Source organism: Heterodontus francisci, chromosome 27 (assembly GCF_036365525.1).
Source record: "Heterodontus francisci isolate sHetFra1 chromosome 27, sHetFra1.hap1, whole genome shotgun sequence".
In the NCBI taxonomy this organism is placed as follows: domain Eukaryota; kingdom Metazoa; phylum Chordata; class Chondrichthyes; order Heterodontiformes; family Heterodontidae; genus Heterodontus; species Heterodontus francisci.
Genome location: NC_090397.1, coordinates 46,867,318 through 46,882,429, shown reverse-complemented (window position 1 = coordinate 46,882,429; position 15,112 = coordinate 46,867,318). Strand labels below are relative to the sequence as shown.

Below are 15,112 nucleotides of genomic sequence, written 5' to 3'. Positions count from 1 at the left end.
GGCTGATGCACAGAAGCTTGGTCAAAGAGGTTTAAGGAGCATCTTAAAGGAGGAAAGAGGGGCCGGAGAGGTTTAAGGAAGTATTCCAGAGCTTCGGGCATAGGAAGCTGAAGACATGGCCACCAATGGTGGAGCAATAAAAATTGGGTATGCTGAAGAGACCAGAATTAGAGGACCATATTTATCTTGGAGGGTTGTAGGGTTGGAGGAGGTTACCGAGATGGCGAGAGGACATGGAGGGATTTGAAAACAAGGATGAGAATTTTAAAATCGAGGCATTGCTTAACCAGAAGTAAGCACATGGACAGCAGAGTTTTGGATGACCTCAACTTTACAGAGGGTACAATGTGGGAGTGTGCTGATGATGCTGCATTAACATCTCACACTGAAGAGTGTCTGCAGAGACTCTTTGACAGGATTGCGGCTGCCTGCACCGAATTTGGCCTAACCATCAGCCTCAAGAAAACGAACATCATGGGACAGGACGTCAGAAGTGCCCCATCCATAAATATCGGCGACCACACTCTGGAAGTGCTTCAAGAGTTCACCTACCTAGGCTCAACTATCACCAGTAACCTGTCTGTCGATGCAGAATTCAACAAGTGCATGGGAAAGGCTTCCTCTGCTATGTCCAGACTGGCCAAGAGAGTGTGGGAAAATGGCGCACTGACACAGAACAGAAAAGTCCAAGTGTATCCAGCCTGTGTCCTCAGTACCTTGTTCTACGGCAGCGAGGCCTGGACAACGTACGTCAGCCAAGAGCGACATCTCAATTCATTCCATCTTCGCTGCCTCCGGAGAATCCTTGACATCAGGTGGCAGGACCGTATCTCCAACACAGAAGTCCTTGAGGCGGCCAACATCCCCAGCATATACACCCTACTAAGCCAGCAGCGCCTGAGCTGGCTTGGCCATGTGAGCCGCATGGAAGATGGCTGGATCCCCAAAGACACATTGTACAGCGAGCTTGTCTCTGGTATCAGACCCACCGGCCGTCCTTATCTCTGCTTTAAAGACACCTGCAAATGCGACATGAAGTTCTGTGACATTGATTACAAATCGTGGGAGTCAGTTGCCAGCGATCGCCAGAGCTGGCGGACTACCATAAAGGCGGGGCTAAAGCGTGGCGAGTCGAAGAGACTTAGCAGTTGACAGGGAAAAAGACAGAAGCGCAAGGAGAGAGCCAACTGTGTAACAGCCCCGACAACCAATTTTATCTGCAGCACCTGTGGAAGAGTCTGTCACTCTAAAATTGGCCTTTATAGCCACTCCAGGCGCTGCTTCACAAACCACTGACCACCTCCAGGCGCTTACCCATTGTCTCTTGAGACAAGGAGGCCAAAGAGAGAAGAGGTAACAAAGGCCAATGAGCTGAGGCAGGGGTGGAGTTGGTGATGTGACGGAGGAGGAAATAGGTGACCTTAGTGACAGCATGGATATGTGGTCGGAAGCCTATCCCAGGATCAAATATGACACCAAGGTTGTGGACAGTCTGGTTCAGCCTCAAGTAGGAGAGGGATGGAATCGGTAGCTAAGGAACCGTGTTTGGAGCGGGGACTGAGGATGATGGCTTCAGTGTTTGAAATATTTAATTGGAGAAAATTTCTGCTCGGCCAGGACTGGATGTCAGACTAGCAGTCTGATAATTTAGCAACAGTGGAGGAGTTGAGAGAGGTTGGGGGCTGTAGTAGAACTGGGATACATCAGCATACATGTGAAAATTGTGCTATGTTTTCAGAGGATGTCACCAAGGGGCAGCATATAGTTGAGAAGTGGAAGCGGGCCAATGATAGATCCTTGCGGGACACCAGAATTCACGGTGTGAGGGTGAGAAGAGAAGCCATTGCAGGTGATAGTCTAGCTACGATCCTGACCACCTCACTTAGGCCATAAGAAGAAAAGATTCACACCGTTCCATTAAGGATTGCTCTTTTGGGGCTGTGCCAAGCCACATTGTCATGCAGAGCAATGAAAGCATCCACTTGTACTGTTACTGACGTAGGATTCAACCATGATGACATTGGGTGCAAGAATGCCAGTGTAAACATTGGCATCACTTCCTTTGTACAAAAAATTAAAAGGAAAAAAAATAGTGAAGTCTTCCAGAGCTTGCTTGATACAATTTCAAATTTTGTACTAAAAATACATTTTTGAAAGGGCTTGGTAAATATTAATGACTAGTGAAAGAATGGTGTAGATCTGCTTTGCTTAAATTGAAATTATTTTGTCAAGCTTAACAGGACTTTCAAAGCCCAATTTTCAACTGAAATCTCTGCTGATGCAACACAATCCAGCCTACTCTACAATTGTTTTTTTTTGCAATTGTAAGATCTTGAAAAGACTGAACTCAGTTGACCCAAGTTATAATTGTTTTTGAGAGATCAAACAAAATAGTATGCTTGTTTATATAATGAAGTTGCTCATGGAAAATACAGCCAAAACTTTCAGGAAAATCAGCACCAACTTTTGGACTCATGATTAGTGATGTATTAAAATAATTTCTGATTTTTTTTAAATGCACTGACTTCTAATCTCTATCTTGTTTTATTCTATCATACGTTTTGTAATATTGAGCAAGCAATCTGTATTATATCTCTGTTTTACAAAAAAACATTTATTACAGCATAAGCATTTCACAGAAGACATCCAGACAAGACAGTATCGATCAATAGAAGTTCTAATTGGTGCTGGGTATAGCACCCCTGCTGATGTATGGAGTACAGCCTGTATGGTAAGCTAAGAATTTGGCATTTTAACTTAAATAATTTTTCACTGTTACAGTAAGCAATGTATTTCTTCCAGCCCTATTTTATGTTAAATTTTGCTATGCACATTTATGTGAATTCTGTGACTTTTAAATGAATTCTTGGAAATGTTAGTGGTCCAAGTTCTATATTTTTAATATCTTAATCTTAAATATTAATATTTAAGATTAAGTTATCAGTTTGGTTCACTGGAAGCGCACACCATGTCTGAAGATTGTGGGTTTAAGCCCTACTTTAGGTAGTTGAGTACAAAATCTAGGCTGACAGTGCAATACTGATGGACTGCTGCATTGTTAGAGGTGCTGTCTTACATAAAGTAGCTAGAAAAGCAACTTTATCACACTGTAGCTTTGGCTATAAACTGCTGAACAAGTATATTAATTATCTAACAAAGGTAATCTAGCAGGTTACAATATTTTACAAAACCTATCCAATCCTTCTGACATGTCCTGGAAAGCATTCTGCCCTCAGCCAAAACTAACAAAAACAGAGTAGCAGGTCATTGATTTCATTTATGGGGCCTTGCTGTGCATGTATAGGGTGCTAATTCTGCCTATATAACAATAGTGATTGCATTTCAGAAGTAATTCATTGAATGTGAAGAGCTTTGGAGTGCCCTGAGGACACAATAAAGATCAAAATAAATGCAACTTCATTTTATCTTTCCTTAGTTGTAAAACTGCATGAACTTTATTGACCACTTTTAGATCAAAGTAAGCAGTTAAGAGGAACTGTTTATAGGGACATCAACTCAAATGTTTTTGCGATTGAAATGTATCAATGTACTCTCAGTGCAGCATTTTGTGACTCCTTACTCATGAGAATTGTACTCATGGTAATTGCCATTGTAAATGAAATGCTGAACATTCCATATCTCAATGTTCCATTGTCTTGGAAAACCTGGAACTTGGAATTAACATGCTGCTCTCACACCTGCAAACTTGCAACATCCACCACCTACAAGATCAAGGGCAACAACTGCATCAGAATTCCATCCCCAAACAAATTCCACTCCAAGGCACGTATCATCTTGACTTGGACGTACATCACCGTTCATTACTCGTTACTGGATCAATATCCTGGAACTCCCGACCTAATAGCATTTTGAGAGCACCTTCCCAACATGAAGTTCCATCTTTTAAGAAGAAGGCGCAGCATCACCTTCTCATAGACAGTTCAAATAGGCAACGAATGCCGACCTTGCCAGTGACAACCATATCCTGGCAATGAATTTTGGAGAACTCTTTCAGTAGTTCTGTTATAAAACCTCAAAGGGCATAATTTCAGTAACCTTATCCCTTTCGCTTAAGTGTAAGTGAGATGTTGTAACCACTGCCTGGCCAGGGATAGTGCTTGTGGTCTCAAAACCCTGAACACAAGAAATGCTGCCTTTTCTGCTCCGTTAATCCTCTTGACAACTGGCAGTTGGATTGCTTTGTCTTCCATTCTGACCCACTTAGGTTTCAATGGTGGCTTAATGGTAGCATTCTCTCCTCTGAATCAAAAGATCTTGGGTTCAAGCCCCACTTGAGAGACTCAAACACAAAATCTAGACTGACGCTCCAGTGCTCTAGTAGACGAGTGCTGCAGTGTTGGAGGGGCCATCTTTCGGATGAGATATTAAATGTCCCGTCTGTCCCCTCTCATGGATATAAAAGATCCCCCGGCACTATTCAATGAAGAGTATGGGAGTTCTGTGGGCTAGCCAATATTTATCCCCCAACCAACGTCACTTTAAAGAAAAATGTTAATTATTTCATTGCTTTATTGTAGGATCTTCCTACATTCAAATTGGCTGCCACATTTCCTAGATTACAATAGTGACTTCACTTCAAAAGTGCTTTATTGATTAAAACATTTAGAGATGTACTAAGGTCATATAAGGTGTTAAATGAATGGAAATGTTTTCTTTCTGATCTGATCGGTTTCAATGACACAGGCTCACAATACACAGTTATCAGGTGGCTCAGTGATCGGTTTACCAGATGACTTGAATGATGCATCTATCTTATTGCTCACATACTGCTTTTCCTCTACTTGCTTGCCCAGCTACCTCAGGGCCTTACATTCATAGTAAAATAATTTCCAGAAGTTGATTCCTTGTAATCTGATCATTTATATCTTCAAAATTTGTTACATTGTCCCCAGCCAGCCACAATTTACAAACATTCCTCAGTTCCATGACTAGCTCTCCAAGTACTAATGGAGCTTTTCATAGCAAATTAAATTTTTGCTTGTATGTTTCAGTCTTCACACATGACCAGTAATAATAGCATTTTCCTTTATCCATTCATGAGATGTGGACATCACTGGCAAGGACAACATTTATTGCCCATCCTTAATTGCCCTTGAGAAGATGGTGGTGATCCACCACCATGATAGTAGAGTGGCTTCATAAGCCATTTCAGAGGGTAGCTAATAGTCAATGACATTGCTGTGGGTCTGTAGTAAAGATGGCAGATTTCTTTTCCTAAAGGACATTAGTGAACCAGATGGGTTTTCTGATAATCTGGTAGTTAAGTTGTCACCATTACTGACACTAGCTTTTTAATTCCAGATTTATTTAATCAACTGAATTTAAACTCCTCAGCTACCGTGGTAGAATTTGAACTTATGTTTCCAGATCATTATTCCAGGCCTCTGGACTGGTCCAGTAACATAACCATTCTGCCACCATTCCCTGAAAGTTTAAAATTTCAAAGTCTGCATCGTGCATCAGTTTCACTGGTGATTTTGCCATAACTGTTCATCACTAAGTAATGACCGCAGCCACTTACCCTAATCTCTCATTTGTGCCATTTATGATGAACATGCTTACCAGAATTCAAAAACCCCTTTAAGTTTCTTTAAAATTGGTTAGAAGTATATAGTTAATCAGATTATTCCATAATAAGTTATGAGTTCAGCTATTTGCCAAGCTTTCTCATTACTCCACCAATTCAAATGCTTCTCATTTTCCTCTGCGTCATGATTATGTGAAGCATTTATTTATCATCGCTGTCCCTCCTATTCCTTTTACCTTCAGTCAGCATTGATGTACCTTCCCATGAGCCTCAGCTTTGTGCTGCTCCTTTGCAACCTCTGGTTTCAGCAATTTTAACTGGTATGGATGTTTCCTGTCGTGTTCCTACAATAGGCACTTGGCCTGATTCTACCTCTTGATCTGCAGCTCTCCTATTCATTATGAACATTGCTTAATTCACTTTTAAAGTTTAAAACAAACTGATTTTGGTTATTTAATTCTAGCTTGTTGCCAATCTTCATACCAGTCACTATTGGCTTACTAGATATTTTGTGAACCTCCTCATGATCATCTAGAGTTCGGAAAAGATTAGAGGAATTACATTATTAGACTGTGCCTTGGGCTATAATTTATGAAGTTTATAGTTACTCCAGTTTCATACAGATATTAAAATACATAGATTTTTCTTTTATTTAGAATTATTACTGAAACTGCTTATTTGTCACAACTGTTGCAAAGGGTTTACACCCAAGAGTTAGTATGTAGGTGCTTAAGTTTGATTTGCTTTTTCAGAAGTAGGAATGATTCTGATCCCTTCTCACGTCAGTCACATTAAGTTGGAGTGTATCCTTCCAGAAATTTTATTTATTTATTTTATTTTTATTTAGAGATACAGCACTGAAACAGGCCCTTCGGCCCACCGAGTCTGTGCCGACCATGAACCACCCATTTATACTAATCCTACACTAATCCCATATTCCTACCACATCCTCACCTGTCCCTATATTCCCCTACCACCTACCTATACTAGGGGCAATTTATAATGGCCAATTTACCTATCAACCTGCAAGTCTTTTGGCTGTGGGAGGAAACCGGAGCACCCGGAGGAAACCCACGCAGACACAGGGAGAACTTGCAAACTCCACACAGGCAGTACCCAGAATTGAACCCGGGTCGCTGGAGCTGTGAGGCTGCGGTGCTAACCACTGCGCCACTGTGCCGCCCTTTTGGTCCATAATTTTCTGTCAAAATAATGCCGTGTGGCTAATAGCCTTTGCCATTATTTTTGTGGAATTGCTTCAGCAATGTCAGATGAGAGGTAATGTGAGATTCAGCATGGAAATCAAAAGTTGTTATTTGCTGCTATGCTTTGGGAAAGTGACATCTCCCTGTCTGCTTCACAACTGGAACACATTTAATGGTGTGTAGTTTACTAGGTAGTTATAAACTAAATTCACCACAGAAAGCTAAGTCTTGTCCATTTCAGCTGAAGGACTATTATAGCGTCGTGTTTAAGTATTAATTACTGGCAATCGACCTTTCTGGCACTGAAAATTAAAATTAAAAGTGTGCAGTCACATTAGGTCCTGATCTTAATCCAATCTTTCTTTCCCTCTCTTTCTGTATCTGACTTAACATTGAATTTGCACATTCTAACTTGCATGTCCATCTCAGTCCTTGCACTGTTAACCTCACAATGCTTCAATCTAATTCATTAAGGAAAATGCACAGTAGCTTGCCCTGTTCACTCAGGTCCTAGATGCCCAGATTCCCTTGCTGCATAGTTATCCGTTCACAGTTTCAGCCACTTGCCAGGCGAAAGTTTTAAGAACCTAAGCATGCAAAGGCAAGTCTAACCAATGGCATACTCCATTAGATGCCTTGCTACGGCAAATTATGGGCCATTATCTGGGTGGGTCTTTCTGGTCAGGTGACCCAATGTGATGGGTTTCTGTCTGACTGCTTTTGAACCTGGCTCAGTTGAAATATCTCTTTATATCGATTAATTTTAAAGAAATCATCTTCCTTTCTCTTCCATTATTTCTGGGAAATGGAAGAGTAATTTATTTCCAGGCTTCAGGTGTAATGCTTTATTTTTTAAAGTGTAAATTCTCTTAAAGGTGGCTGGTTTCATGATTGGGGCCGCTGTCTCATATTTCTGAGTGTGTCGAAAAGTGAGCTCTCTTATATACCTTTACCTCTCAGGACTTGCTTCATCGCACCATACTCAGACAACATTGAATCATGGCAGTGCTGGAAAGCAAAGTTAGATGAAGAAGATACCATGTATCTATGCCCAGCCTCAGAAATGTAATGTGGAATGCAGCTCTGATTGAGAGGCTGGTACTTTAAGATGAGCTTTCAGATTAAATAAATGTAGAGATTTTTATAAATCACATACAGGAATGTGTTTGTAACATGAATACATAAAATCAGGCTTTCATGGGCATATATTCTTAGCATTCTGTCATTTGAGGAAACTAAATATTTTTGTACTTCAGAAGCCTTAACAACACTTCCCTTTGTGTTTAAACATTCTACTGAATTGAAGTAGGCAAATATGTCATTGACTGAATGTTGGTAGAAGCTGCTTTATTTAATCTTTATTTTATACTCCTAAAAGGCCTTTGAACTTGCAACTGGAGATTATCTATTTGAACCTCATTCTGGTGAAGACTATTCCAGGGATGAAGGTAAGTATATATGCATATTTGAGAAGTTAATATTAAACTTCAACTGTTCAAAAGTTCATACAGAAAGTTCATTTGCAAAGATCATTTCAACACCAAATAAAACTCTATAGTTTTCTGATTCATGTCTTCACAATTTTCTTTTTGCTACTGTATCTGCTTATTCTTTATCCATTAGTTCAAAACAAGTAACAAATTTAGAGGATTATCTCTTAATAATTGATGCTGATGGCAGCTATTACTTCATTGTGTAAGGTTCGCCCTAATTTGATAGCTATAACTTTAAAAAAAAAGTTTTACTTTTCATCCTGATTCAAATTCACTGATTTAATTTGTGAGCAAATAGCTGCAAACCTAACCAGCTTGAATTTGTATTTTGGATGGTTGGTGAAGAGTTGTGGATTGATGAATGGCTATTCCTGTGAATGATTATACTGAATTATTAATTTGTATGCAGATATTAATTTTTTAAAGGAAGAAATTTGACTTGCATTAAACACACTTTTTGCAATTGGAGGAACAGGATGATAAAGAAACTGATGAAAACAGTATTTCTTCGGTGTCGCAAGACGAAGAAACATTCTAATTTTTAGAACAATTTTGTTTTTCAAATTGCAATAAAAAAAATCATTAGTTCAATTTTCACAAACAATTAAGTACTGTGCCATCCAATGGTCGGGCAGGATTGGAACAAAAACTCATAGTCCATTAATAGTTTTGAGCCATGCAGTTGTTATCTGAGCTTAGTGGGTTTCCTCAATCAGTTATGTAAAAGACTGTATTCTAAGCCTACAGCGATAGCAGGAGATAGTATAAACTGAAATTTTTTCTAAAGCTCAAAAAGTGAAGCACACACATGTCTGAACGTCTTATTTTGATAGTGTTTGTTAAAGCATGCTTTCCTTGCAAGATGAATTTGCACATGACTTTTGAAAATACTTTGGCAGTCCTAACTGCCTCTGATAGTTATTTTTAGCATTGTGATATCTCTTGATATTTTGTTTTAAGTAATTTTGCACTATTTTCTTCTAAACTTTGGACGTTTGATTATTAATTTCTCTGGTGATATTCATGCTTTCATCTATGTTCCGACCTTTTCATTTCCATGTCTGTTTGCTTGTAGCACTCCTTTGCAGTAGCACCACAGGCACAATGTCTTGTAACTCTTACAGCAGATTATGATGCCGTAGACCTGATTTAACCTCAAAACTTCTGCATGGGATTGCTGCAAACATGGGTGGTTTGAATCTGTTTTCCAATTTTACTAATTCCAGTTTCTTTTCCTCTTTTTTATGTCCCACCCTTTTTCCTCCCTGCCCTTACCCACTCCTATATCCTTTTTCTCTCCCTCATAGACCACATAGCACACATCATAGAGCTGCTAGGCAATATCCCAAGACACTTTGCTCTTTCTGGGAAATATTCTCGGGAATTCTTCAATCGCAGAGGTAGTACCTCTTCTCTTTGAAAGGTCCTGTAACACAGACAGAAGTGGACAGAGGTTTCCATGGCTATTGAATTGACATTTATAGTTCAGTCCTATGACTAAAGCTAATGTTTCATTCAAACAGTGGGAATATTAGTGATCAAATTTTCAAAGAAGTCTGCCACTGAAAACAAGCACAATGCAGATTAACATTGATCTGTTGCTGGGGAGTGTATTTCCTGGATTGTGATCAGTATTAAATTCTAACATTGCAGATTATACATGAAATTATAAATGTTCCAAGCAAATGCAGCTAAACCAGAAACGTATCCTGCAGCCAGATAAATAGTAACCAATAACACTAGCCTAACTTTTTAGAGATAAATCTTGTCATGTTCTTTCGAACTTGGTACATTTTTTAAAATCAAAATACTCATCATCATCTGGAAATACTGAATTAAGCACAAAAAATTAAAGCACTAAAAGCAGAAATGTGTAAAGGTTTAATGTTCATAGGAGCCCAAGATATTATGAGGCTGTTTCAGTGCCAAGGATGAGACACTCTTGTCTGTACCAGGGCTAGTATCACATGATGCATGCATTGTACTGATTAAACTGTTTTTGTTTTGCTGGCAATATTCTTCAATGCAGATCACATAGCTTTGATCATTGAACTACTGGGGAAAATCCCTCGAAAGTTCGCAATGTCTGGGAAATATTCCAAGGAGTTTTTCACCAAAAAAGGTAACAATAGTTATGAAGCACTGACTCAAGTATATGAAATGTTCAGAGATGATTTGCCTAGGAAGCATATAATACTGTTCTTGTCAACTTCTAATGATTGAGTCACTAACCTGCTGCTGCACTTAAGGGCAGTTGACATCTGGAGAAGTGAAAAGTGTCTGTCAAGAAGCTGATGGATGCTTTTTGAAATGCTGAGTGCCTCCACATTTTCTTGAGATTGGTATAACAATTCATACTTGGGGAAGCACACTGGTCATTCTATTAGTTTTCAGTTTCAGTAGTGTATCAGTGGCTTTGTTTATGATTTGTTGTGTAAGTTGTAAATCAGGTGTAAGTAATATGTTCTGGAAATAGATGGCTATCTGAAGGCAGAATATATATGTGCAATGGTGCAGTATTTTAGCGCTAATCTTTTGAAATAAGTCAGGTGGAAATTTTCTTTTTAAATGAATGTCACTTGATAGCTAGTTTATGTATGTTTAGAAAATGTTATTGAACAATTGTAATATAGTGATGCTGTCTTGTTGAATCCTGCATTTAGCAGCAATGTCTTTTTGGGAGTCTGTTAATACTATAGCTATCCACCGTATAAATGCATTTGCATTGTTTACTGCAAGTCCGTTCTATAGCTATCCTTTTATTTGCAGGTAATGTAAAGTTTTAATGTTCCGTTGATGTAGCCATTGGAAAGACATTTCAAAAAGCTGAAACATTCAATATGTATAGCTTCTGGGGATTTGTAGAAATAGTGTGTATGATTCAGAGAATAAGAAAGAAAGTAATTCTCAAATGAACTTCAGCAAGATAGCTGTACTGTATTAAGCTAACTCTGGTACAGTTTTCTGTTAGCCCCAAAGAAAGCTAGGACAGTATTATGCCGTGAAAGAAATTTAAGTCCGAATTCAGTCAAGCACCTACTGCTAAAAGCTTTCCTGAAAATTTTGCAAAATTATCCATTTTTTCCAGATTTAGTTCATGAATATGAAGAAAGTGATTGTTATTTTGCTCGAAGTGAGGAATTAGTCAAGGTTGTGAATAATATTTTAGGAGCTTGTAAAGATTTAGAAGAAAATATGGGCTCGGGGAATTAATGGCTATTCAGATAGCTGGATTGAAAACACCGAAGGAATAGAAAATTATGGTAAGTGGAAAAGCCTTGGCTGGAAGCAGAAATTGGAGTGGATTTGCTCTCTGTTTACATTATTCATAAATGGTATGAAGACAGAACTTCAACTAAACATGGAAAAAGATGACTACTGATGTAATGCTTTTTGGTTATATGATAACTTCACATTTTTGATAAATTAATTGGATATGGTAAATATGCAAATTTTTACATGGAGAAACGTAAGGTTATGCATGGTGGAACATGAAACATAAGTGTACAATGGCTGTGTGTGATCAAAGGTAGAAAAGGAAAATAATGCATTATTATTGCTATAAGTGACGAATAAGATATTATTAGGATGTGACTCCAGGGTGTTTCATTCTAAGCCAAAGAAGGCTAATCTAAAACTCTATAGTTATTATCAAGATCACACTTAAAATACCGTCTTAGGTACCCTACCTCCAAAAGTCATTAACACATTAGTGTGACTTCAGAAAAGGGATGAACTTGCTTTTGTCTATCAGCAGTGAAAGGGGCAAGAACCAAACATGTTTATGTTGGAGAAAAGATTGAAAAGGCATATAATTCTCCCCTTTAAAATAATGAGAAGTATTGATAATATGGATGCAAATAAATAATTTAACTTGGAGATGATCATGGAACAGGAGGACGTGAGTATGGAATTAACAAGCCTTGTGTCAGACTATTCGTTGTTTCCCAACTAATATATGAAATACACCCTCAGCAAAAGCAGTTAATATTATGTTCATAATGGAATCAAATTATTTGGTAACTCCATCCCTGTTCTTAAATACTTATAAAATACACTTAGAAGATGCAATAGTCTAGTAATTATAGAACATGGAGTTTTGTACTTCTGAAGTATTGGTATGTCACCTGTGGAATACAGATGGTCTGATAGTAAAGTTGTGTTGTAAACTTGAACTAACTCTCAGTAAGATTGCTTAACTGCCCTAGGTGGGCAGGGGGGACATTGAAAATTGAAGATTTACCTCTGGTTGGTTGCGTTGCTGTGGAACTTCAGTGGAACAGTCGCCAGGAATTATACAGGGAATCAGGCGTGGTAGATTAATGGCTTTTACTAGTTTCAAACTTTATGTTCGAATGACAAATGTCACTGCTGTGGAATGAAGCACTTTTATATTTTAGGCAATCAATTTCCATATAAACACACCTGAAATGAATGCAGGGTAAAGCTCCCTGTACAACCCATACTCGGGTATCCTGTTCCTGTACCAGTGTGGGTTTTTTTCATATCCTGAATCAGACAACGATAAACAGATTGACAATTTGGACCATGTTGTTAGTTTCGTGCTGTGGACCTGTGCCAATTAAGACCTAGATACAAAGTTTGCTCAGGTTCATTTCACATAGGTAAGTACGGTTAGAAGTTTGATTTAATTTGATCCCATTTTGTCTGACTGATTATCAACCAGTTCTAATTGGTGATGTTCTGATGAGGTTAAAAAGTTGTCAGTTTAGCAAAGTGAAATCTGTTGATACATTTCTTTAGATCACTCATATTATGGTAAGTTCAAACTGAGTATCATTAACATTTTTGCAATTCTTGGCATTCACGAAATTACATGTTCGTCTATTCCAATCAAGAACTAAAACTTCTGGTTTGTCAGGCACACAGCTACTAACTTCAATACGAATCAGCTGAATTAATAACTAACACTTGAAAAAATTTCATTTTTGTTCCTTCAGATATAAAATTTAAGTGATGTGTAGAATATTCCCGTTCTGTTGAGCAGACAGTAAGTTTTTGAAATAAATTTAAAAAAAACTATTGCCTTTCTTTTGAATGAGTTCAGCATTTTCTGTTGAATATGAAGGTTCGAATGAGAAAAGATCATTCATCCTTAAAGCATGTTTCTTATATGATCCATGCATAAATATTTCAATCATGGATTAGCTCTCCTTGCTCAAGATCTCTGGATTTTTTTCTTTTGAATCGAACAGATTTACTTAATATCGAACTTTTTTCAACAAATGAGCAATTTTGTTTGACTACTGGAGCTTGCACAGATACTGGACAAAAGTCTTGATGGGATAAAGTAATGCGGTTCTCTCAGTATCACGACCAGTTCCAGTCCATTCGTCCTAACTGTCTCGTGAAGTAATTTTCATCCTCACTCTCCTTCGTTCCCCTCGGCATCATAGTTGCCCTCCTGTGCCCTTGTTGCCATGGTGGATCTGCAAGAAAGGAGGATACAATCCAAAAAATTGTGAACGTTGCCTCCTTGGGATTAAAGTGACAGAGAAGGGTGTGAAAACTTCTGATTGTGTGGTACTTCACAGGAGTGACACAGTGTATGTTCAGCCACTAATTTTGTGCTGGCAGTATGCACCTGATCATGTCATCTCCCGTTGAGTGCATTCACAAGCTCTGTATAAGCCATGAGGTGTTTCAGGTTGGGAATGGCCTGTCTGTTGGTCTGCCTCTTGTGTGCATTATGCGCCATGCAACATGATAGAGTAAATTAGTTGAAGGCTATAAATTGAGGTGTATATATCAAGTGACATGGGATAATTGAAATAAGAGATGCAATGGTATCACCCTGTTAAAGTGGAGAAAGGAATTATTGGGGTTCGGCTTGCTGTTAGATATGCTACCAGAGAAGTAATTGCTGTCAAGGCAGATAGGTAGCCATACTGTGAAATCCTGAGTTAGTGCACCCACTTAACTGAGTGAATTGTGAAGGGTTAAATGTACAGCTTTACTTTTCGAGAGTGAAGGGTTTGCAGACAAGGGAGAGCGACCAGTGTGTTAACTTGCCTGTCATTATCAGGTTATTGAATGTCTGTGCCACTCGTTTAGAGTCCTGGTTGGCCAATACCATCTGGCTCCATATGACCTGAATAATAATTTTTGGTGGGTTTGCAGCCACGGATGCCCAGCAGTCAGTCTCTTCTCTATCTTTCTCCCTCTCCCCACTCCGCCTCTCCCACTTTCCAGAGCCCCCCTCAGCCACCCCCTCTGTCTGTCTGTCTGTCTGTCTGTCTCTCTGTCTGTCTATGCTGTACAACTCTATGACTCTCTCTCTCTGTTTGTTGGTCTCTGTGTGTGTGTGTCTCTCTCTGGCTCGGTCCCTGTCAGTCTCTCACGGTCTCTGTGTGTGTCTCTCTCTCCTTCTCTCATTCTGTCCCCTTCCCACCACCCCCCCCAACCACCCCCCAGGGTCTCCTCCTCTCTCTCTCCCTCTCTTTGTCTCTCCCCTTGTCTCCCTCTCTCTAACTCTCTCTCCAGCAAAGTTCCAAGGAACCCATGGTGGCAGATTAGACTTCAAAACTACGAACAAAGCCCTCTGTGTCTCTCCCTGTCTCCCGCCCCCTCTCTCTCCCCGCCCCCTCTCTCTCCCCGCCCCCTCTCTCTCCCCGCCCCCTCTCTCTCCCCGCCCCCTCTCTCTCCCCGCCCCCTCTCTCTCCCCGCCCCCTCTCTCTGCCCGCCCCCTCTCTCTGCCCGCCCCCTCTCTCTGCCCGCCCCCTCTCTCTGCCCGCCCCCTCTCTCTGCCCGCCCCCTCTCTCTGCCCGCCCCCTCTCTCTGCCCGCCCCCTCTCTCTGCCCGCCCCCTCTCTCTGCCCGCCCCCTCTCTCTGCCCGCCCCCTCTCT

General features: G+C 39.8%; 1 protein-coding gene across 5 annotated transcripts in view; it reads left to right on the top strand.

Annotated features, from left to right (window-relative positions):
• LOC137384792 (SRSF protein kinase 2-like) overlaps window positions 1-15,112 on the top strand; it is a 328,433-nt gene that overhangs the window by 233,737 nt on the left and 79,584 nt on the right. For 4 of the 5 annotated variants that reach the window (XM_068059274.1, XM_068059276.1, XM_068059277.1 and 1 more), the window contains 3 exons: window positions 2,624-2,731; window positions 8,132-8,201; window positions 10,276-10,368. In XM_068059274.1, the coding sequence (XP_067915375.1) occupies window positions 2,624-2,731; window positions 8,132-8,201; window positions 10,276-10,368 (271 nt within the window). Of the gene's footprint in view, window positions 1-2,623; window positions 2,732-8,131; window positions 8,202-9,553; window positions 9,647-10,275; window positions 10,369-15,112 lie in introns of all 5 variants that reach the window. The other variant, XM_068059278.1, reaches the window with a different exon arrangement.